Consider the following 21,262-nt stretch of genomic DNA (forward strand, 5'->3'; position numbering starts at 1 on the left):
CCTCTGATGCCATCTTTTGAGCATGGGTCTCTCACTGGACCCATGGGGCTTGCTGATCAGACTGGTATCCGGTATCCAATAAGACCCAGGGGTCCTTTGTCTCTACCTCCCTCCCTTGTGCTGGGGTTATAGGCACACACCATCATGCTACACTTTTTCAGTGAGTGCTGGGTCTTGAACTCTTGTCCTCATAGTTAATTACTCAGAAAACACTACCTACGGAGACAGCATGTGGGATGGCTGTTTCTGGTTGTCAACTTGACCACATCTGGAATGAACTACAATCCAGACATGGAGGGATACACCTGTGATCCAGATCTTGAGGCTGGGAGACACAGGCTTCTGACCCGGATCTTGACCCGGGGATGACATAGGCTTTTTTTGATTTGGATCAGAGTAGCCATGGAAAGCTTAGGTCCAGGCAAGGTGGTGTATGCCTTTAATCCCAGGAGACAGAGACAAGCAGATCTCTGAGTTCAAGGCCAGCCTGGGACAGAGCAAGTTCTAAGTAAAGGACCTAAGGGTGCAGGCGTGGTGGTACATGCCTGTAATCTGGGCCGTGCCTTCTGCTGGAAGCCCACATAAGGACAATGGAAGAAGGAAGGCTTCTTCCTTGCCTGCTCTTGCTTACTTGCCAGCACATCTGTTGGAGAGAAGAGCAGCTGAAACACCCAGCCTCCTGGGACGGAGCAACAACTAGATCTTTGGACTTCCCATTCACAGTTGCCCATTGTTGGGTTAGTTGGACTGCAGACTGTAAGTCATTCCAAAAACTTCCCTTCATAGATAAAGACATAAGTTCTGTGGCTCTGAAGAACCCTGACTAATACAGCATGTCTGCGGGAAATTATTTTTCTTGCCCTGGAAGATGTAGGAAGAGCCAGCCTGAGAGTGAGCGGTACCATTCTCTGGTTTGTGCCCTGGGTTGTCTAAGATTATTAAATGTGCATGGGTTCCTTACTCTGCTCTTCACTGTGGATGTGGTATCATCATCTGCTTTGAGGTTTTGCAACTGTTTCTTAAAACGATGGACTACATGTAGCCTGCATTGGTAAGTTAAAGTAAACCTTTTTCCTCAGTTGCTTTTTGTTGTGGTTTGAGACGCCATGTAGCCCTGGCTTGCCTGAAACTCTCTCTGAAGACTGGTCTTGAGCTCTCAGAGATCTGCCTGCCTCTACCACCCAAGCACAGGGATTAGAGGTGTGAGCCACCAGGCTCAGCCTCAAAATTGCTTTTTGTCAGGACATTTTATTTCAGCCACAGAGATGAAACTAGGTTACAGGCACATGCTGGGCTGGTCCCTGGAACGCACGGTCCCAGAAGGAAATGACTTAGAGCTCTGCTGGGGAATCTGGGCACAAGAAGTCATCCTGTCATGTGTCCACTGTGTAAGGGCAGGAAGAGGCCACCAAGCATGGGGACATCATGGAGCAGCAAGCTGCCTTTCCTGCAGGGAGAAGGTTAGAGATAGCTTGGGAGACAGTGGAAAGCACCAGGTCAGGGGGGCTGGGCATGCCACATCCAGGGACTGGATCCGTGGATCCTACGTGGCTGTGCAGGCCTGGGATCCCAGCAATGAGAAGCCGAAGTTCAGACTCATGGTCTAGATGGAGTTGGGGTGCTGCAGGAGAAGAAGACAGGAGCTGGTGTTCAGAGTGAGGCTGGCAGTCAGGTCAGGCAGGAGGGATGGATGGAAAGGAAAGGCATGGCTGTCAGTGAGAATGGAGTGTTGTGGAGGGCCAGAGAGGGTCCTGGAGAGTCAGGGAGGGCTGAGGGGGTGTCACAGAGGGTCATGCAAGGTTGAGGAAGGTCACAGAGGATCATGGAGGGCCAGGGAGGGTCACTGAGAGTCAGAAAGGGCGATGGAATGTCACAGAGGCTCATCCAAGATTGTGGCGTGTCACAGAGGTCAGGGAGGGTGGGAAACACTGCGTATGAGAACCAATTGCTAAAGGTAAAAGGCTCTGACAGGAGAGGGCTGTGATTTCAGGGCTACAGACTGAAACTGACCTGGGACTTAAGGACAGAAGTTAGACAAGATGGGGGTGGTGGTGGTGGTGGTGGTAGGGTTTGCTGCAGCCAATCAAAGCAGGTACCTGCACCTTCTCAACTGTTGGCAAAGCCTAAGTATGTGGCCAGTGACTATAACCTTAAAAGAGGGTTCTCCAAGTCTCTGCCACCCCCAGGCCAGCCTGACTGGCCTCACTCACCCCTCCCCACATCAATGTGGAGCCAGCTCAGCAAACACGGGGAGAAAATGACCGATTTCTTTAATTTAAAACAGCAAGAGGTCACACTTCCAAAAAATCACATGTCAGGTTTAATTATACCACAACTGTGAGTTCACACAAACATTTGCAGAGAGGGCTGGAGAGCTAGCTCAACAGGTAAGAGCGTTGCTGCTCCTGCAAAGGACCCAGGCTTAGTTCCCTTTGCCCAGAGTTCACAACTACCTGTGACTCCAGTCCTCTAAGGGCACTGCGTACACACAAAATACCCGTACACATACAAACAAAGACATATGGTCTCATTTGTACTTTGGACACATAATAATTTTTATTTTTATTTTCAGAGAGAGAAGCAGAGAGAGAGAGACAGACAGAGAGATAGAGAGAGACAGAAACAGAGAGACAGAGAGAACAAACTAAAAAGCTGGCCGGGGGTGGCATAGGCCTGTAATCCCAGAAACAGTAAAACTGTTTAAGGCCTGCCTGGACAAGTAGTGAGAACCCTGATTCTTTTTAAAAAAATTTTTTTTAACAATTTATTTATTTATTATATGTAAGTACACTGTAGCTGTCCTCAGACACAACAGAAGAGGGCATCAGATCCCATTACAGATGGTTGTGAGCCACCATGTAGTTGCTGGGATTTGAACTCAGGGCCTTTGGAAGAGCAGTCAGTGCTCTTAACCGCTGAGCCGTCTCTCCAGCCTGGGAACCCTGTTTCAAAACTTAACAAAAACAAAAACAAAATGAAAAGAGATGGGAAAATAGTTAAATGCTAGAGCATAATATCTCACACACACACACACACACACATTCTCTCTCTCTCTCTCTCTCTCTCTGCCTCAGAAAGTCAAAGTCAAAGTCAAAGGCAGGAAGCAGCTGGCAACGGATTTGCAGAACAAGATTCACAAAGTGTGCCAGACCGTAGCGGCACACACCTTTAATCCCAGCACTTGGGAGGCAGAGGCAGGTGGATTTCTGAGTTCGAGGCCAGCCTGGTCTACAGAGTGAGTTCCAGGACAGCCAGGGCTACCCAGAGAAACCCTGTCTCAGAAAAAAAAACAAATAAATAAAGATTCATAAAGTGCTTAAGAAGGGTGTGGGGGCTGTAGCACCCATTAAGGCTGAGGTCACATTTGGGTGACAGAGGAACACGGACAGATATTAATGACACTACCTAGTAGAGATAGGAACCCACGAGGCTGAGCAAAGCAAAGGGGAGCTGGTCCTCACCAGTGCTAAGGCCCCTCCTGGCCCCAAGGATTTTTCCTTTCCTCTTCAGTTCTGAACCCTGGCTGCCTAGAAGACCCACTTGGCCACTGGCTGAGCTAGGTTGATGTCTGTGAGCACGTAGGGCTAGAGGCCAGGCCGGGCCTCGGGTCACCACCAGCCACCTTCGGTGACAGGGCAGCATGGAAAACAGATGGAAAGAGCCAAGTGTAGACTTTGTAGCGGATTTTACAGACAGCAATCCTGGCCAGTGGCATCAAACAGAGAAAACTTGGGTAAGCCCCAGGCTCCAGGACCAGGGCTTTCTGATGCTCCTCTGCAAGCCTTTCCTTGAACAAAGCCCCAAACAGCCAGGGTTTCACACTGCTCTGTCCAACTGGGTTTATCCCAACATCATTTCCTCCGTAGTATTTTGTGGTTTATTTTCTCCCCTCCAGGAGACAAATTCCTAGAATTTCTGTTCCATTTTAGACGCCAGGAGATCCATTACCGCTGCACGCTGACAGTGCACACATTGGCTGTAATATCTTCACAGGACCTCAGGGCGCCCTACACAGACTGGTTTTGTAAGCAGACAGAGTACCAAGCCAAGGAGCTTTCTTAGACTCCCAAAAGGGAACCCACCTCTTGTAGATTTTCCTAAAGAAATGCTCTAGGAAGCCAGAAAAGGAGCATACAGACGCAGCTCTCTGAGCGACTATTCCTTTCCTGATAGAGATGGGCGCTGATGCCCCGTGTGACTCTGCTTTCATCTTGAGCCAGGCTCTGAGCATCCACTCGGTTTTGTGAGGGTATTGACAGAATCCAAGGGCGCTACCTCACCTTGACTGCAAGGTGGCAGGCACACTTCCCACACCGAGAGCCTGCAAGTCGGCACACACTGCTTTCTGAAATGAGGGATGTGTGGGTGGAAGAGCCACTGAGCAGATCTCAGTTAAGCCCCACTCTGGCCAGGCTTGCTAGCCAAAGGCTACAATTCTAGCTTCCTGGGAAGTTGAGGTAGGAAAATCTCAAGTTCAAGACCTTCCTGGACGACTGAGAGTTGAAGGCCAGTCTAGGCAACTTAGCGAGATTATGTCTCAAAAAAAAAAAAAAAAAAAAAAAAAGGGAGTGGGGAGGGGCGTGGGATCGAACTCAGTGGCGGAGCACCTGCCTAACAGGCACAACACAACACAACATTTTTTAAAAATGTAATTATCAGGAGGCAGAGGCAGGTGGATCTCTGTGAGTTGGAGGCCAGCCTGATCTACATAGCAAGTTCCAGGCCAGCATGTCCAACATGAGACCCTGTCTCAAAAACAAAAAAACAAAATAAAATGTAATCATCTCAGAATCCTATTTCTATATCCCCCAGATAACTACAAAACACAAAGGCCTTTTAAGTATTTGGGGTGCTAGGACCAACCTGGAAACTACACGGAGCTACAGGCCAGCCCAAGGCTGACTCTTCAAACATTCACCTTCAGGGTGGAATCAGGTCCATTCACTGGTCACCTTTCCTAAGCAAAGTGCAGAGCCAGATTCCCTTTCCCCTCCCCCTGTATGAGTCACCGTGAGGAGAGGGCTCTGTGAGAACAGTAGGTGAACTGGTAATTGTCCATAGGGGCTGGAGCTGAGCTGCCTTCTGTCTTGGTACTGGAAGGGAACGTGGATGTTAAGTGATTGACTAATGGACAGGACTCTGGACTCTGGCCTGTGCTGAAATTCAGATGTAATAAACACTGAGGGGCGATGACCCACGCAGAGACTCCGTGAGATGCCCATGAGTGTGTGCCCGGGTGGTTTTCATCAACGATGGCAGTCTCCTGTGACTTCCATGGACTTAGGACCTAGTTTAAGGATATTACCCTCAGCTGACTAGCACTGCTAATTACCCCCAGGGTCTCCAGGGATTCTCAACACCCTGGCAAGCCCGGACTCCATATTACGATGTCTGAGATCCAAGATGGTGTTCATTATTATTCAGTCAAGCCTGGGATGGGTCCACAGGTGCGGATCCCTCCAACTGTAAACAGCATTGGTGGCCGGGGACACTGAGAACCAGTGCCCTGGCAGTATCCCGCATAGCTGAGTCTCACAGTCTTTGTGCTTACACAAACAAACCCCACTGAACCAGGACATGAGTGTGCAAGGAACACACTGCCCGCCTGCGAGTCTGGGAGGTAGAAGAGTCCACACTGATGGCTGTCCCTCCACTGGGCTCCAAGCTTCACTTAGGCCAGGCTGACAGCATGCTTGGTCTCTGAATCCTGAAGCAGGAACCAGGAAGGCAGCGCCAGAACGGACAGGGAGGAAAGTCAACCCCTCAAGTGCTGGGCACTTCTGGGGTCCTTCTGGATTCCTGAGATTCTCCTATTTTGGGGGGCGTAGGAGCACCAGGAGGGCTCTGGGTGGAGGGCCGAGGACAGCAGCAGCAGAGAGAAAAGAGCCTTGTGCGGACTGCCCGGGTACAGAGGACGAACATGATGCAGTTGGCCCCTCCCTGGAAGGTGTTTCCAATGCCCTGTAGGGAATGGGGAAGAGGTGGAAATACAAGGTTGTGGTGTCTTAGAAACGCAATCATGGGGAGTTGGTGGGCTCCTGTGAGTCCCATGACCTTTCCTGCTCCTGCCTCTAAACTGTTGTGGGATGAGCTCAGACACGTGGCCTTAACCAGAGTTCTCAGCAGGTCAAAACTGGCCACCCAGCCCCACCTGCAGTTAGGCCCTCTGCCTTGAGAAGAACCCGGGATCAGACAGACGACTCTGCTAGGGAGGGCTTCTCTAGGTTGCTGAGGACAAGTGGACACTCCAAGCCACGCCTGCTTTGGGACAGGAAAGGGATGGAGCTCCCTGCTTCCCATCCTGGCTAACACATTGGGACCTGAGATGCATCTGTAGGGAGGGGATCTGGCCGTGCCACCGTAGGGTAGCAGGGCTCACGGGAACAGACGTACATGCAGAACAACCAGCACGGGTGTCTGTACAGCCGGGGAACCACAGAGCGTCAGGACGAAGCGCACGGTGCTCCAGACGCGGAGGCAGATGAATATGAGCGGAATAAGGACCAACTTCTTATCTGCCGTGGAGGTGAAGGAGCCTCGCTGCAGCTGGCGCCCCTCGCAGATGGGCCGGTACTCCGAGAGCGCCTGGTGCTGTGCGGAGAACAGGGAGCAAAGTCAGGAATGAGCCAGAAGGGCCTCCTAGCAGACCACCTATGCGCGCGTCCAATGCCCACGCCAGCCGCGGAAGGCAAGAGGCAGACACTGCTGTCTTTTCCACTGGGACACTGGGGAGGATCGGAGCCTATCAGACCAGAAGGATTCTCCCCAATCCCGGATCGCACTCCACATCTCCACAGAAGTAACTCAGAGGCGTCAGGGACCTCTGTGTAGGATGAACAAGCCATCTTAGCTCTCAGAACCCCTGCACATTCATCTCAGCCGAACCCACTTCATTTTTCCTGCCACCTGTGTGACTTGGGAATCACCTTTTAGTCCTCTCTTTCCTAGTCGCGCCTCACCGATCGGCCAGTCCTATAGGTCCCACCTCCAAATCAGACCCAGAATCTGGATACTCGGACCCACCACCACCACCGAATGGGCCAGGCATAATCACATGTCTAACTCGTCTCTCTCCTTCCCATCCCAGACCATCCCCAACACAGGCGGCGGGTTCTCAGGTGGTGTCAGGCAAGCTCGGCAAGCCCTCAAAGCCCTTGGAAGCTCAGTTTCAGCCCTTCCTTACACGACCCCGTCAGGGCGAGTACACCTGCCCGCCTCAGTTCTGACCTCCGTCCCATGCTCTCCCTTGCTCACTCTTCCAGCCAGACTGCTTTCCTCCGACCCCAGGTCTCATCTGGTCCTTGTACCTGGGAAAGCACCCCCAGTTTCCCACAGTTCCCTCACCTTCAAGTCTTTAGTCAGTGTCACATCCAGGATGAAGCTCACAGCCAGCCGCCATTCCCCCCTGACCCCATCCTAGCCATCGGCTGCTGTCTGCTTCCCAGGGTTCTTCCAACCTCCAGCCTCTGAGGTCATCCACCCTTGTTTCTCAGCTTATCCTTGCCCCTCCACAATGCAGGATCGCCAGAGTGCAGGCTTGCCCACAGAAGGGGCAGAGGGAGGGATGGAGCCAGGCTTGGCTCTTGTATTCCTTGGGAATGGTTGTCATGGCAAGAAAAACGTTCAGTTTCAAATCACAATCAGATCTGCAAAACCAACTGAGGTGGCCAGCGAGAGGTGTCTGTTTGAGCCTGGTCAGGGACACGGAAGCCCTGGGAAGCCATATGCTTAGTATCTGCCAACCTTCAACCCGACTCATTTTCAGCTCTCCTCCCTGTCTCCAGGCAGGAAATGATCTATGCTCCCACCTCCCTGCCCACTTCGTCTTCTTTTCTGAAAACTCTTGCCAAAGTGCAAGAGGAAACTGTCACATGCAGAGACCAGCCTGGCAAACTGGGGGCTCCTTGCCCTACTCTAGAAAGGACAGAGGCACACATAGAGGATGAAGCCTGGCAGAGCTGGGGGCGGGGCTTCATTCTCCAGGAGCAGCCCTCATCTTCCCCATCAGTGGGAGGTTATACGGGCCAGAAAGGCTTGGCCACTTGTCTGTGTGGGACACACTGTTGGCCCTGTCCTGCAGCCAGAACTCCAGTGGAGCCAGCAAGGACATGGCACAGGTGAGGATCAGCTAAATGGAGAACCAGGGTCTCAGAAGACACAGATGTAAATGCTGTACACGGATAAGGTGTCCCAAGAACACAGATACCTACAAGAAGTATCTGTCAGTCAAAAGTGGCTGCTCAGGGACAGACAGGATAGTCTTTAATCCCAGCACTGGGGAGGCAGAGGCAGGTGGATTCTGTGAGTTCAAGGTCAGCCAGGACTACACAGTAAGACTTTGTCAGAAAGAAAGAAAGAAAGAAAGAAAGAAAGAAAGAAAGAAAGAAAGAAAGAAAGAAAGAAAGAAAGGAAGAAAGGAAGAAAGGAAGGAAGAGAAAGAAAGAAAGAAAGAAAGAAAGAAAGAAAGAAAGAAAGAAAGAAAAGACAAATGAGCTGTTGGGTCAGAAGACTCTACAGCCATGGGTGTGCCTCAGTGATAGACCATTTAAGCAAGCAGAGGCCCCTGGGTCAATCTCAAGCACTGAAGGACAAAACAACCCAGTAAGACACACCCTCCCAGGGTTTCTGCCTTGAAAACTCAGGGGATTAAAAACTTAAAGTTTCTCACTACTTGAGAGGCAGAGGCAGGAGAAACAAGACTTTAAAGTTGTCCTCAGCTGTGTGATGCCAGTCTGAGCTGGATCAGACCCTGTCTCCGGGGCTAAGGGATCTAGTACATCTGATGGAGCGCTCACCTAGCATGCATGAATCCCTGGGTTCCAGCCCCAGCACTGCCGAACTGGTATGCTGGTGCATGCCTGTAATCCTAACAGGAAGGTGGAAGCAGGAGCAGAAATGTAAGGTCATCCTTGACAGGACTGTATCGTGAGTTCAAGGCCAGCCTGAGCTACTTGTTACCCCATCGCAACAAAACAAGGCCCGTCTCAAAAAAAAAAAAAAGTACATAAATACACGTTAGGAAATGGGGTTCTCACTGGCTGGAGTCTGAACTCAGTGCACTTCTTTGGAAGCTATCACTGCTTTAGCTACTAATCAGTTTATAGGCTCACATCCTTCATAGGACAAGCCTCCTTTTCGGGATATCCCCGTGGATTTGTGGTCTCCACAATTCTGATCGCCGAGGGTAACTAGGTGCGTTATCTGTGGCCAACTCTACTTAGTAGCATCCTTGACCTTGATGTTAACTTCTTAATGTAATACCAAAGCTTACCACAAGGGGGCAGTGAAGGACCATGTGCAAAATGTAGTTTTGCGGTCCAGCTACCTTTTATCTGCCTGAGTCAGCTCAGCCTGGAAGTCGGCCCAGGTACACAGTCGGCCCTTTGGCTTAGCGTTAGTTTGGGTCTTCAGAGATACAGCCTGTCCCCTAAGGGCCAGTGCAGTGGCACCTACCGCCCTGTTGATGTGCTTTCTGACCAAAAGGTACAGCAGAGGTAGCAAGATATAAGCCAGCATCTCCCACAGCTTCCCGGTCAGTAGCATCCACAGGACACGGTCCTCAGCCTCCAGGTTGATCCAGCACCAGCCCACGGACACATCCGAGGCATCATAGCCTATCTTCTTTAGAGAGACGGCTGCCACTGTGATGGCCAATGGGACACCCCAGCTGAAGAAGAATGAGAAGAGAGAGATGCCAAGGTTAGCCCATAACACCCTATAGTGTTAGCATGGGCAAAACTGACTGGGGTCCTCTCAGAAGAGGACAGTGCTCCCCAAACCAGCATCAGTGCTCCTACAAAACAAGGGAGGGCAGGAAGGGCATGGGGAAGCCTGCTCTAATTCAGAATGCCAGGACTTTGGGGCTGGGGATGTGTCTTGGTTAGGAGGGAGACAGATGGCCCTCTCTAGCACCACAGAAACTGAGCATGCTGGTAATTGCCTGTAGCTCAGCGCTTGAGAGGTGGAGACAGATAGACCACTGTGAGATCCAGGTCAACCTGGACTACACAGTGAGATGCTAGCCTGGGCTACAGAGTGAGACTCTCAAAACAACCTCCCAAATGACGCAGCTCAGTGGTCAAGATTACTGGCTGCTCTTCCAGGAGTCTAAGCACCACATGGTAACACACAACCATCTGGGGCCAAGGGGATTTGCTGCCTACCCGTAGCGTACAATTCCCAATCCAAACCCTGGTTTCTCCCAACCCCAAGCTCCCCCAGGTTGCCAGGGGACTGAAGGGGGGTTGAAACCTCACACAAATGCTGGTATTTGCAGACTGGCACAAATGGGTAACTCCAGTTTCAGGCCATTCCCCCCCTTCTGGCACAGACAGACACACAGGCAAAACACTCATACTGAAAAAGAAAATAATTTTAAGAGAAGGCGCGGCCAGATGGTTCCAGTTCCTACAAGCCCAGCTTTTCTCCCTGCACTGAGGGGTGTGGGCCCCGGTCTGCAAACATCAGCATGTACATCAAGGCTTAAACACTCCAGTCAATCTCAGCAACCAGGGGGAGCTTGGGGTTGAAGGATTTGGGAGAATCCAGGGTCTAGAATCCTAGGCTATGGGTAAATCCCCTTGGCCCTAAGGCCTCTTTTCTTGTGTGGTGGAAGAGTAGCATAGTAAGGGTCAAAGAACACCAGGCTGGAGAGATGGCTCAGCGGTTAAGAGCACTAACTGCTCTCCCAGAGGTCCTGAGTTCAATTCCCAGCAACCACATGGTGGCTCACAACCATCTGTAATGGAATCCGATGCCTGCCATTTGGAGCACACCCCCACAGCAATACAACTGGAATTAGGCCCCAGTTCCAAGTCTCCTTCCCAGAATCCCTACCCAGTTTCCTTCCAAAACAGCTTCCCAGAGGGACACCTCTTATGGAGGTGACACATTGTTTGACAGCTCTGACTTTGATGCAATGGGCTGGGTCCAAATGACCACTCTGTTGCCACCTAGGCAAGTGGCTTAGCCAGGGTGGGGACGGCGACCGCACCGCCTGAGGGAATCCAGTGCGCATTCACACGGATCACACAAGTCCAGGCAACCCCATGTGTGCCGACAGCTGTCAAGGCTGTGATTAAAGCCAAGGCAGGGCAGTGCATGCCTGTAATCCCAGGACTTTGAAGACAAGCACTCTGGAGGTCAACCTGGGCTACACGGCTGTAATGTTGTAATGTTACGGTGCTCATCAGAAGAGTGTAGATGGGTGTCTGCAGTGTGTGCACATGTACACACACACGTACACATGAATCATACATGCATCATACATGTTACAGATAGGAGGATGTTCACATCCTGAGCGATGTCTAGTCCTTCCCCAAAGTCCCCAACTGAGACAGGATTCTGCCAGATTCACTATTGAGAACCCGTGAACTTATCTGGCTTCCTTAAAGACCATAGGTGAGGGGTTACTTAGCCTAAAAAGCTGCATCTATAAAGCCTTTCCTCCAGCTAATAGGAATGAGGACTTCCCCATAGCTATCTGGATGGATCCCTGTTCCGCCCCCGTCCTTTAGGCCCCTGATTACTCTACCCCTCTCCCAAGGCCAGGTGCATGTAAGGCAGAGGTCCATACAACAGGTGGCTGGAAGTGGCTGGACATTCAGATGAGGGTCTTGTGACCTCTATGTCCTCCTGAGGGAATGTTATCAGTCAACAGGTCTGGCTGGGATAACCCTCTGTAAACAGGCTGAGAGGATAGTCACAACAGCCTACACTAAATCAGAGGGACAGACTGAATCCCTCAAGCTGCCCTCTGATCTCTGCATGTGTGCATGGACATCCAAGCCCTCCCTCGCGAATAAATGTAATTTTAAAAAGCACACACACATATTTCTATACCAACAACTCCCTATGGCCACGCCCATACAGCCAATGGGCTTTCCAGAGGTGTTTCGCTGACGCCTGCTCTCCCCAGCCGGCCATGATCAGGAATTGAGAGTGATTTCAACCACGAGAAGCAGCCTCACAAATTTCACTTTCTGAAACATCTAAGATGAAAGTGAGAGGCAGGTCCCTAACCCCAGCCCTGGGGGGGGGGCTGAAGCAGGGGTGTTGCCAGGAGTCTGAAGCCAGCCTGGGCTACACAGTGAGACCCTGTCTGAAGCAATTGAGAACACAGAGAACAACAAGACACACAGCCTGTAGCTTCCCCAGCAGTGACTAAGGGACCTCTTTGCTGGATGAAGGCGCAGGTGATCCGCCGGTGTTCTGTGCAGCACGGTGGCTTCCTCGTTCTTTCTACTCCGTTCTCGTCAACTCCATGCTGAATGCTCAGCTTCCTGTCTGCCCGTTTCTGCCTCCATTCAGGGCTAACAACACTTTAGGCTTTATGTTTTAAAGATTTACTAGTTTCATAGATAGGAGTGCTTTGCCTGCATGTGTGCACACCACATGGAGGCCAGAGAGACTGTCAGGTCCCCCAGAAGTGGTGTCACTTACAGTTCAGGCAGCTGTGAGCCGCCATGTGGGTGCTGGGAACCAAACCCAGGTCCTCTGCAAGAGCAGCAGATGCTCTTAACTGCTGAGCCAAATCTGTTTCTATAAAATACTGTGCTCTTGGATGCGGTCCCTGGCTGGGAAGTGCAGGGGTCAGCGAAGCATCCCTGGAAAGTCTACTGCCTGTATGGGTGTGGCCATAGGGAGTACTTGGTGCAGGAATATGTGTGTGCACGTGTGCTTTTTAAAATTACACTTATTTATTCATTAGGGAGGGCTTGAATGTCCATGCACACATGCGGATGTCAGAGGGCAGCTTGTGGGATTCCATGCATCCTTCTAACTACTTTAGATTACTAAAGTTCTCTCCATCTCTTAAACTTCTTGAGACAGGGTCTCATGCAGACCAGGCTGATGACTGGATGGGGCCTCTCCTCTCTAAAGCTCTAGACCTGAAGCAGGAGGCTCAAGAATTAAGGTCTGTCTAACTGGAGAAGGGCTAGCACACCACACCCGAGCAGGTCTCTCACTTGGAATGGCAGCAACATCACCTCCACGAGTGCCTGGGTCCCTGGTTTGTGTTTGCCTGGAACCTGAGGGCAGCTCTGCACCGGCTTTCTCCCTTCTGAGGCAGCTACGGACTAAACTCTACTCCATTCCAGATCTTTCTCTCGAAGCCCCAACTTTCAGAACCTGAGGCTAGGACTGTATGTGGAGACCAGGTTCTTCATGAATTAACTGGATTCAAATGAGGCAGCTGCCAGCTCGGGTCCACACCCACGAGCATTGTACTCTGTAGGAATAGATTTGACACCGACAAGCATCTGGGACATCCTTGTAAGCATCCGAGGAGACAGTGCCATCTATGAGGGAAGGAGAGAGGACCCAGGAGAAACCTCCTCGCCCACACCTTGAACTTCCAGCTCCTGAGCCATGAGGGAAGAACTCCAAGCTGTTGGGCTGTTGGCGCACCAGGCACATAAGGGCTTGAGTTCTGGGAGGAGCTACTGCCCCAAGCTCTGGGGAGCAGAGTCCCCAAGTCCTAGGGATGAACTAAAAGGGGCCAGAGAAGAGAAACTGGATACAATGACACTTGGCTTTCCCCAGTTAAGGCCTTAGGGGACCTCTCTACTCATTGTAGTTTGAAATTCCCAGGGACATGAAACTAGTTGTGCACAGCAAAGAGGCAAGCCACCCTCACACTAGGAATTCCTATGATGGTCACAGGCAGATGGCTGTCTTCAGAATGCCAATGTGCTGGATGCCCGCTAGAACCAAACCCCTTGGGCATCCCAGCTCAGCCCCTGTGGGGAACTGTTACAAAGCAGAACTCTTCTGTAAGGACATCCCTTCTCCGGCTTCCCAGAGTTCAGTGGAGAAGCCACCCACTGCTTTCCAAAGAACATCTGTAGCCTGTGTCCAGGCCCCAGCCCATCCCACTAAGGGGCCCAGGCTCTAAGTGGGCTCCAGGGATCATTTGTGCTGTCAACTCCTCCCACAACCATATCCCTATATTTCTCAGTTCCTCCTGATCTCTGGGGGTTGGCAACTGCTGGGTAGAAAACAAAGAGGGGGTCTTCCTTCACCCTTGTGTGCGCCAAATGGCAATTTCTGGTTTAAGGACCCAGTGTCTGTAGAAAGCCTTAATAGAGGAAACTCTAAGGCAACAATGTTTCAGTTTACAAAAACCCTGGGGAGGAGCCAGTGGGAAGCCAGGCTGAACAGAGAGGCTGCAAAGGGGCAGCTTCTCCAGGACAATGGCCTCCCATTGTCCCTCTCAAGGGGCAGAGCTAGGACGTGGGAGTGGTTCATGGGGGTCAGTCTCTAGGAAGGCCGACTTGAGGTCATTCTGCGGCTTCAGCTGTGGGAGGGGGAGGGGCGCCCTGTGCAATACACAACACACCTGGTGATGCTCCAGTCCCCAGCAGACAGCCCTGCACACCTAGGCCCTGGCTGTACTGGCCTGAAGAAAGATAAAACCTGCTCCACACTTGGAAGGATCAAAGGTAGCAGCCTCTGGGGCCTCCCCTGGGGCCGCCCCTGGGGCCTTTGCCCTGGGGTTCCCATGGCTAAGACTTTACCTGTTATCTTGAAAGAAAATAACCTTGGGTAGAACAAAAACCAGCTCCAGTTTGGGGGCACTGACGCCCCGGGAGTGTTGCTCAAGAGGCTACTGCTCAGAGGCTGCCCCTGTAGAAGGAGGTCTGCCTGCCTTACTTCCTATCCAGTACCTTTCCTAAGCAGCTAAACTTGCAGAGGCCCAAGGTAGGGTGGGGCCGTAGGATTGGCTTCCTGAGTTACACTTTCACTTAACGGCTAAACCGAGGCTGCTCTGTTCTAAGTACAGAGACCTCCCCACTCTCAAGTCTAAAAAGGAATTTCCTTTTGTTTTATGAATTGTGATTGGGTCTCCCATCTCAGTCCCCCTCTGGCCCCTGACACTGGCTGTGAACTGGTGGTACTAAAAGTTGTTTTGCCTGCAATCCACTTTAGCATAGCCTCCCCCCAACCCCCACAACCTGGAAGGGATCTTTCTTGTAGGGATGAACAGTACATGGTGACACAGGATTTAAATCCTAGCCCTTCCTAGGTAAGAGGCAGGCAGATCTACAATAGGGAGTTCCAGGCTAGCCAAGACTACGTCGGTCATAGTGAGACCTGTCTAGAAAAAAGGAAATGTGGAAATTTTTCCTTTCGTACAGCCTACTCCCCCCTTATCAGTGCTCATAACAGCTCTAAAAGCCTCAGGTCTATAGACCCCAACAATAGCAATGGCACATGGAGGTGAAGAAGAGAACCTGACCTTGATTTAAAGCCACTTTCCTGGGCTACACAGTGAGTTCTAGGCCAGCCTGGGCTATAGTGCTAGCTAGACCTTGGCTAGAACAAGAGCTAAGCTGGGCATGGAGGTCACTCCTGTAACCCTTGCACTTGGGAGGTGGAGGCAGGAGAACAAGAGTTTGACTGCTCACAGGGCTACACAGCAAGTTTGAGCCAGGTTTAGCTAAGAACTTGTCTTAGAAAACACAAACAAAACAGATTTTCTCTCCCATCCATCCCACCCCAGTCTCTAGCACAAGTCTTAGAGAGGACTCTGGGACACCGAAGGAAGAACCCCCAAATCCAGCTCTGCCCTTGAGTTGGCTTGAGTTTGTGGCAATCCTCCTGCCTCAGCCTCTTAAGTGCTGGGATTACAGGCATGCACTACAGTGCTTGATGGATGCCACCTTTTCATTATGTTGGGACTTCCAACTCCCCACAAAGAGTTTCTATGGCCAACTTGAGACACAAGACTCTTTCTTTTCCATTACCCAAGGGGGCGCCAGAGGCAATACAGCTGTGGTCACATTCACTCACAGACTGCTGGAGGCCAGCTCAAGTCAGGACCCTTACCTCTGACCCTTGGAGATAACACTCACATCCCACCCCTATCCACAGGACTCTAGAAGTGATCTGGCAGAACAGAGGTAAGGGTGGGGGTGGCGAGCCAGCTTGTGCTGACTCTGGGGCCCTTGCCAAGGGGAGGGTGGAGACAGCTTCAGGGTTATCTCAGTTGCCATAAAGGGTGAGTTCAAGACCCCCTGGCAATTCCATCCCTGGCCACAGGTGGGCGCTGTAATCAATGGCCACAGAAGCAGATTCTTATGGATGTACAGCAGGAATGATCAAAGCTGAAGTAGGGGCTGGAGAGGTAGCCCTGATAAGAGCAATGGCTGCTCCTACAGAGGACACGGGTTCAATATCCAGCTCCCATATAGTGGTTGCCGGCAAAACACCCATACAGAAGAGAGAGAGAGAGAGAGAGAGAGAGAGAGAGAGAGAGAGAGAGAGAGAATGCAAAATGCCTGGCAGATGTCACTTTGCCATGTCAACTCCAAAGTATTTCTGAAACCTGCCAGAGTGCAGAACTTGAAACCCTTTGAGGAAGCGCCAGATGAACAAAACCAAGGGACATTCTGCAAGTCACCACGTCGGACTCCTCACAACGCCAGTGTTACGAATCCAGTACAGTGATCCGTTCAGTAGTCTCAGCACCCAGGCAAAGGGTTTGCCCTGAGTCGGAAGCTAGCTTGGGCTAAATATGGGATTCCAGGCCAGCCTAGACTACACACAGACTAAGGCGCTGTCTGAACGAAATATAAATCAGAGCTTTGGGATACAACTCAGTTGTAAGAGTACTTGCCTGGGTTTCACCCTGATGCTCAGCGGTGCAGAGAATGTTTAGTGGAGACATACCTGCAATCACGGCACCCTGGAAGTGGAAGCAGGATCGGACTCAAACAGTAACAAAAGTAAGTGAACAGTATCGTCAATGTTGGGCTAGCAAGATGGCTGAGGGGTAAAGGTGCATACTGCCCAAGCCTGTTGATTCAATCCCCGGAAGCCACATAAAGATGGAAGGAAAGAAGTGACTCCACAAAGCTGTCTTCTGACCGCCACACATGGGTGCCGTGACACACGTAATCCCTGAACGATAATAATAAGTGCAAATAAAGTCAGCGTTACGAACCAAGATGGCTGGGGAAATGGAAAAATGGAGGGATAAAAAGACATGAAAACCAGGTCAATGTGCAAACCAGAACTTTCCTCAGAGACACTCTACGAGTCCTCAGAGAGACGAAGGGTCGAGAAAGTCTACCCATCAGGTGACAGTTGTCGTCCTGGCGCTTGTATAGGTCTGTGCGCCTCTGTTGGAGAGCCACACACATAAGCATTTAAAGAGGAGAAGCATTTGTGTCTGTTCAACTGAAGGAGCAGAAAGCGATAAGGTGCTAACATTTGGGAAATTTGCAAAGCTAAAAATAAGCTTTGTTCAAGTGGTTATTCCAGCCAGGTAGACGCATAAAGGGCCGAGACTCTGGTGTGGGCCAGACTCAGTGTCCACCCCGAGCCTCCCACATCCCAGCTCTGTGGTCTGGGGCCATTTGTCTTCTGTGAGTGGTAGGTGACTGTCCTGTCCACCTCTGGAATTCTGGGTTTCATGCTTGTAATTGGTTTTGGAGATGGAATTTCTCAGGGCTGGGGATGTAGCCCTCGCCGGATGTAGCCCTCTCAGGATGTAGCCCTCATGTCAAACCCCAGTGCTTCTAGAAAACAGGCAGAAAATGTCTCCTGGGCTGGAGAGATATTTCAGCGGTAAAGAGCACTGACTGCTCTGCCAGAGGTCCTGAGTTCAAGTCCCAGCAACCACATGGTGGATCACAACCATCTGTGATGGGATCCGATGACTCTTCTAGTGTGTCTTAAGTCAGTGACAGAGTATTCACCTACATAAAATAAATAAATCTCTAAAAAAAAAAAAGTCTCCCTTTGGTGCCACACTCGACGATACCAGTTAAGATTCCATTCAGAGCCCTGGCCACCAGCTTGTAAGGGACGCATGACATTCTGGATGGGACGGAAGTCACGGAACTCACTGCTCCTCTCTCGCTGGACTCCGAAATCAGTTCTAATTGTTGACCTGGCAAAAGCTCCTCACCAAGTCCTGAGAACGCACAGCATTGTGTGAGCTCTGTGTTATCTCCTTAGGCTCTGGTCACTAGGATTACAGGACCTGTGGGTGTGCACCAGAGCGTCCTGTAAGGATTACTCTGGTTTACAAAACCAATAAAGCAGGCAGTTCAGCTTTGCCAACTCTTTCCCATCAATATTCTCATTATTTTTCTTCCAGTTCAATGAGAAAATGGTTCTCTATTATTCTTGTCAACTCCTAGTAACTTTTAAGGGGTCGGGGGAGGCAGGGTCCCATGCAGCCCAGCCTGGCATATGATGCTGATGTTGATTTTGAACTCCTGATCCCCCTGCCTCTCTCTCCCCTGGGACTATAGGGATGTGCCATCAACCCTGACTGTTCTTAAGAATTCTTCACAAAGATATCCATTTGTGCTGTTAGTATTTTTAAAAATCCTTTGCAAGGTTGTAAAGTTTGCAAGAAGAGCCGGGATAATCGGTGGTTGTGGTAGCACATGTGGTAGCAGCCACGGGAGCCAGAGGCAGGAGATTCCAGGCCAGCCAAGGCTATACAGGGAGACCCTGTCTAATAAGTATATACACAGACACACAGTGAGGGTTCAGGTAGGCTGTGTCCAGGAATGAGAATTCTTCCACAAACAGCTCCGTCAGCAACAATAACCTAAGACTCCAAGGTTATACTGTGGAGAGTCCCTAGCAACCAGCGTGGGAGGATCTGGGTCAAAAATGAACCTGTTGGGCAGGTTCTAGCAAGTCTCCTGAACACAGCCTGCCCTAGGAAGACTTCTCCAAGCATCACAGAGAACCCTCCCAGAGGGTGGCTGATGCAGACTGAGCGGAGAACTCCCAACTCAGATGGGATAGGGAACTCATCTTCTGTAGGGACCACACAGAGGGTTCTGTTTCTTTTGCTTAAAAAATATACTGTCGTCATCGGGTTTTAAAGGAATGCAGCAGAGGAGAGATCCTTGGAAGAAAGGTCCAACCCTGGGCTCCCTTCCCAGTGCCAGTGACCACCTGGGTTCACACTTGTGGTGTGACACAGTCAGTCGGTGTCTGCTGTATGCTGGAGGGGAGAGGAACCCCAGACTCCTTCTCAGTAGGTCCCTACCTGTAACATGGTGACATGGCACAAAGATTTTGCTTGGCAAGTGGAGAGGAGGGCTCTTTCGTTTCTTTAGGACCAGCTGGTCTCCTTCCAACAGCTACAAGAATAGGAGGTCAAGTGACTCTTCCCAGCTTGTGGCCTCTGCGTGTGACACCCAGGTGACCTGTCTCTACCAAAGTGCTGACTACCCGCTCGGCCCTTGGAAAGCACTCAAGTTTTTAATAGAAGGGACCTATAATTAGGGCGGACGCTGGTGCCTTGAGCTGAGGCAAAGAGACAGGAAACAAGCCTTAGGCTTCCTGCCTCAAATTCTGCACAGAAATTCAAACTGAAACGACGGAAGGGAAGGCTGGCTTCTGGGCACAGCTTTCTTGCTGACAAGCGTGAAAGCAGAGTGGACCGGCATAGCGCAGGGCCTTGGGCTTCCCCACTCTCAGGGACTCCAGGTGGCTGACAGCCTGACCCTGACCTGAATTCTCAACAATCAAGACCACATGGAGTGGTCTGGAGAGATGGTTGAGAACATGGTTAAGAGAAGTGATTAAGAGCACTTCTTGCTCTTGTAGAGGACCTGGGTTCAATTCCCGGCACCCACATGATGGTTCACAACCATCTGTAACTCCAGTTCCAGGGGATCAGATACCCTCGTCTGACCTACGAGGGCTCCAAGTACACATACACGTGACACACACACATACATACATGCAGTCAGTACTCACACATAAAATAAAATGAATAAATCTTTTTAAAAAACGTCTAAGAAAGTGCAGGTAACGGGGGCCCGAAGTCTATCAATGTCGTGAAAAGCTTAAAGAAGCATACCTCTGTGCATTTTACAGTTGGCACACTATCGTCTGAGAGTGGCTGGATGCACCACAACCACTGTGGTATAGAATTGGAAGCTGTGGGCTTTTAGGCCAGGGCAGCCACCTAACTCATCTTCTAGCCTGCAGACTGGAACTTCTCTCCATGGGCAGCAGAGACTGCCAAATCGCGGTGAAGTAGGAGGCAAAGGGCACAAACTGTCTCCAGTTCCTTTCTAAATGGCAGACCTCTCCCTATGGGCAAGCTCTGCACCCACCCACACCTTGCTGGGAGGTTCTGGCTGGGGCAGATACAGAGACCACCCTCTTCAGAGACGCTCAGACAGGTTTGGCTCCAACTTTTTGGGCAAATTGGGCACCCTTCCATGGTTCGAGGATGCATGTGATTGCCAGTAGGACACACCACCTTGACACCTAGATAGGGAAAGCACGAATGCCACAGCACAGCATGCAAGGCCGGGGACCCATAAGCCTGGGTCTGGGGCCTGGAGGCAAAGCCGGGTCTCCTACTCACCTGATGAGGTGAAAAGCCCAGATTAGGTGGTCCGTGGAGGGCCCGCGCGCAGTTCGGACGATGCTGAGGTATAAGTAGAGGGCGATGGCCACCGTCCAGAAGAAGGAGCTGGTGTTGGCGAAAGTAGAGAGAGCGCCCTGAAGGACGCAATCCCACGAAGTGCCTGCAAAGTCCTGCAGCACTCCGTAGAAGTACGAGGCAGCCGAGAGCAGGTCCGCTAGCGACAGGAAGAGTAGCAGGCGCCGCGCCCGGCTACGCAGGTCAGGCCACAGGGCGTGCGTGGCCACCAGGAGGCCCGAGCCCAGAGCTGACAGCGCACACGACAGCAGCACCACCGCGCGCTCCCACGGCAGCAGCTCGGTGGGAGGCGCGGGTGAGGGCATGGTGGGTTGGGGACCAAGGGCAGACAGCCAGGGTGCACAGGCCCAAGGGTGCCGAGAGGTCGTGGCCAAGCCGAGCCCGCGGTCGCCTCTGTCTGGGCATCTAGGCGCCTAGGCTCGCGTCCCCACGGGTCCCGCCTGCGTCCCAGCCCCGCCCAGTCTAACAACTACACAGCAGCGGTCTCACCGCGGCGCCCTCCACTCCCTGTCCCTGAGCTTTACAATCCTACCCTGAGTCCTCCAGGTCCCTCCCTTGAGCTCGCCACGCCCGCCCCTGAGCACTCTAATCTCCTCCCCAGTCCCCGCCCCTGCGATCTCCAGGCTGGTGCCCCGGACTACGTAACCCTGCGCGCTCTCCTCGCGCCCCGCCCCTGCGCAGTAACACATCGGAATCTGAAGCTCCAGCGCTCCGCCCCTGAGCTCTCCATGTCCCGCCCTGTAGCCCCAGAGCCCCGCCCAGCCTCCTTCAAGCTCCTCCCGTGCCCCCCACTTGCGCATTGCTCCGCCCTGATGCTCATTCAGCCTC

The 21,262-nt window shown here is 51.7% G+C and overlaps 1 protein-coding gene across 1 annotated transcript; it reads right to left on the reverse strand.

Annotated features, from left to right (window-relative positions):
- Positions 1-2,752: 2,752 nt before the first annotated feature.
- On the reverse strand, positions 2,753-20,979 carry Gpr157 (G protein-coupled receptor 157). Its single transcript, XM_021161173.3, has 4 exons — positions 20,357-20,979; positions 9,454-9,667; positions 6,394-6,591; positions 2,753-5,961 (listed from the first exon to the last, which is right to left on the reverse strand). Exons 1-4 carry the CDS (start codon positions 20,737-20,739, stop codon positions 5,764-5,766), a joined length of 993 nt encoding a protein of 330 aa, XP_021016832.1. The 5' UTR covers positions 20,740-20,979; the 3' UTR covers positions 2,753-5,763.
- Between the last annotated feature and the right edge of the window lie 283 nt (positions 20,980-21,262).

The sequence above is a fragment of the Mus caroli genome, unplaced genomic scaffold, assembly GCF_978045245.1.
Source record: "Mus caroli unplaced genomic scaffold, Mus_caroli_1 scaffold_6, whole genome shotgun sequence".
NCBI lineage: Eukaryota > Metazoa > Chordata > Mammalia > Rodentia > Muridae > Mus > Mus caroli.

Coding starts and splice junctions, on each gene's coding strand:
- Gpr157 (XM_021161173.3), bottom strand. CDS start 20,739: ATGCCCTCACCCGCGCCTCCCACCGAGCTGCTGCCGTGGGAGCGCGCG. Junction 9,668..20,356: donor TGGGCTTTTCACCTCATCAG/GTGAGTAGGAGA, acceptor ATTCTTCTTCAG/CTGGGGTGTCCCATTGGCCA. Junction 6,592..9,453: donor GAAAGCACATCAACAGGGCG/GTAGGTGCCACT, acceptor TTCTCCGCACAG/CACCAGGCGCTCTCGGAGTA.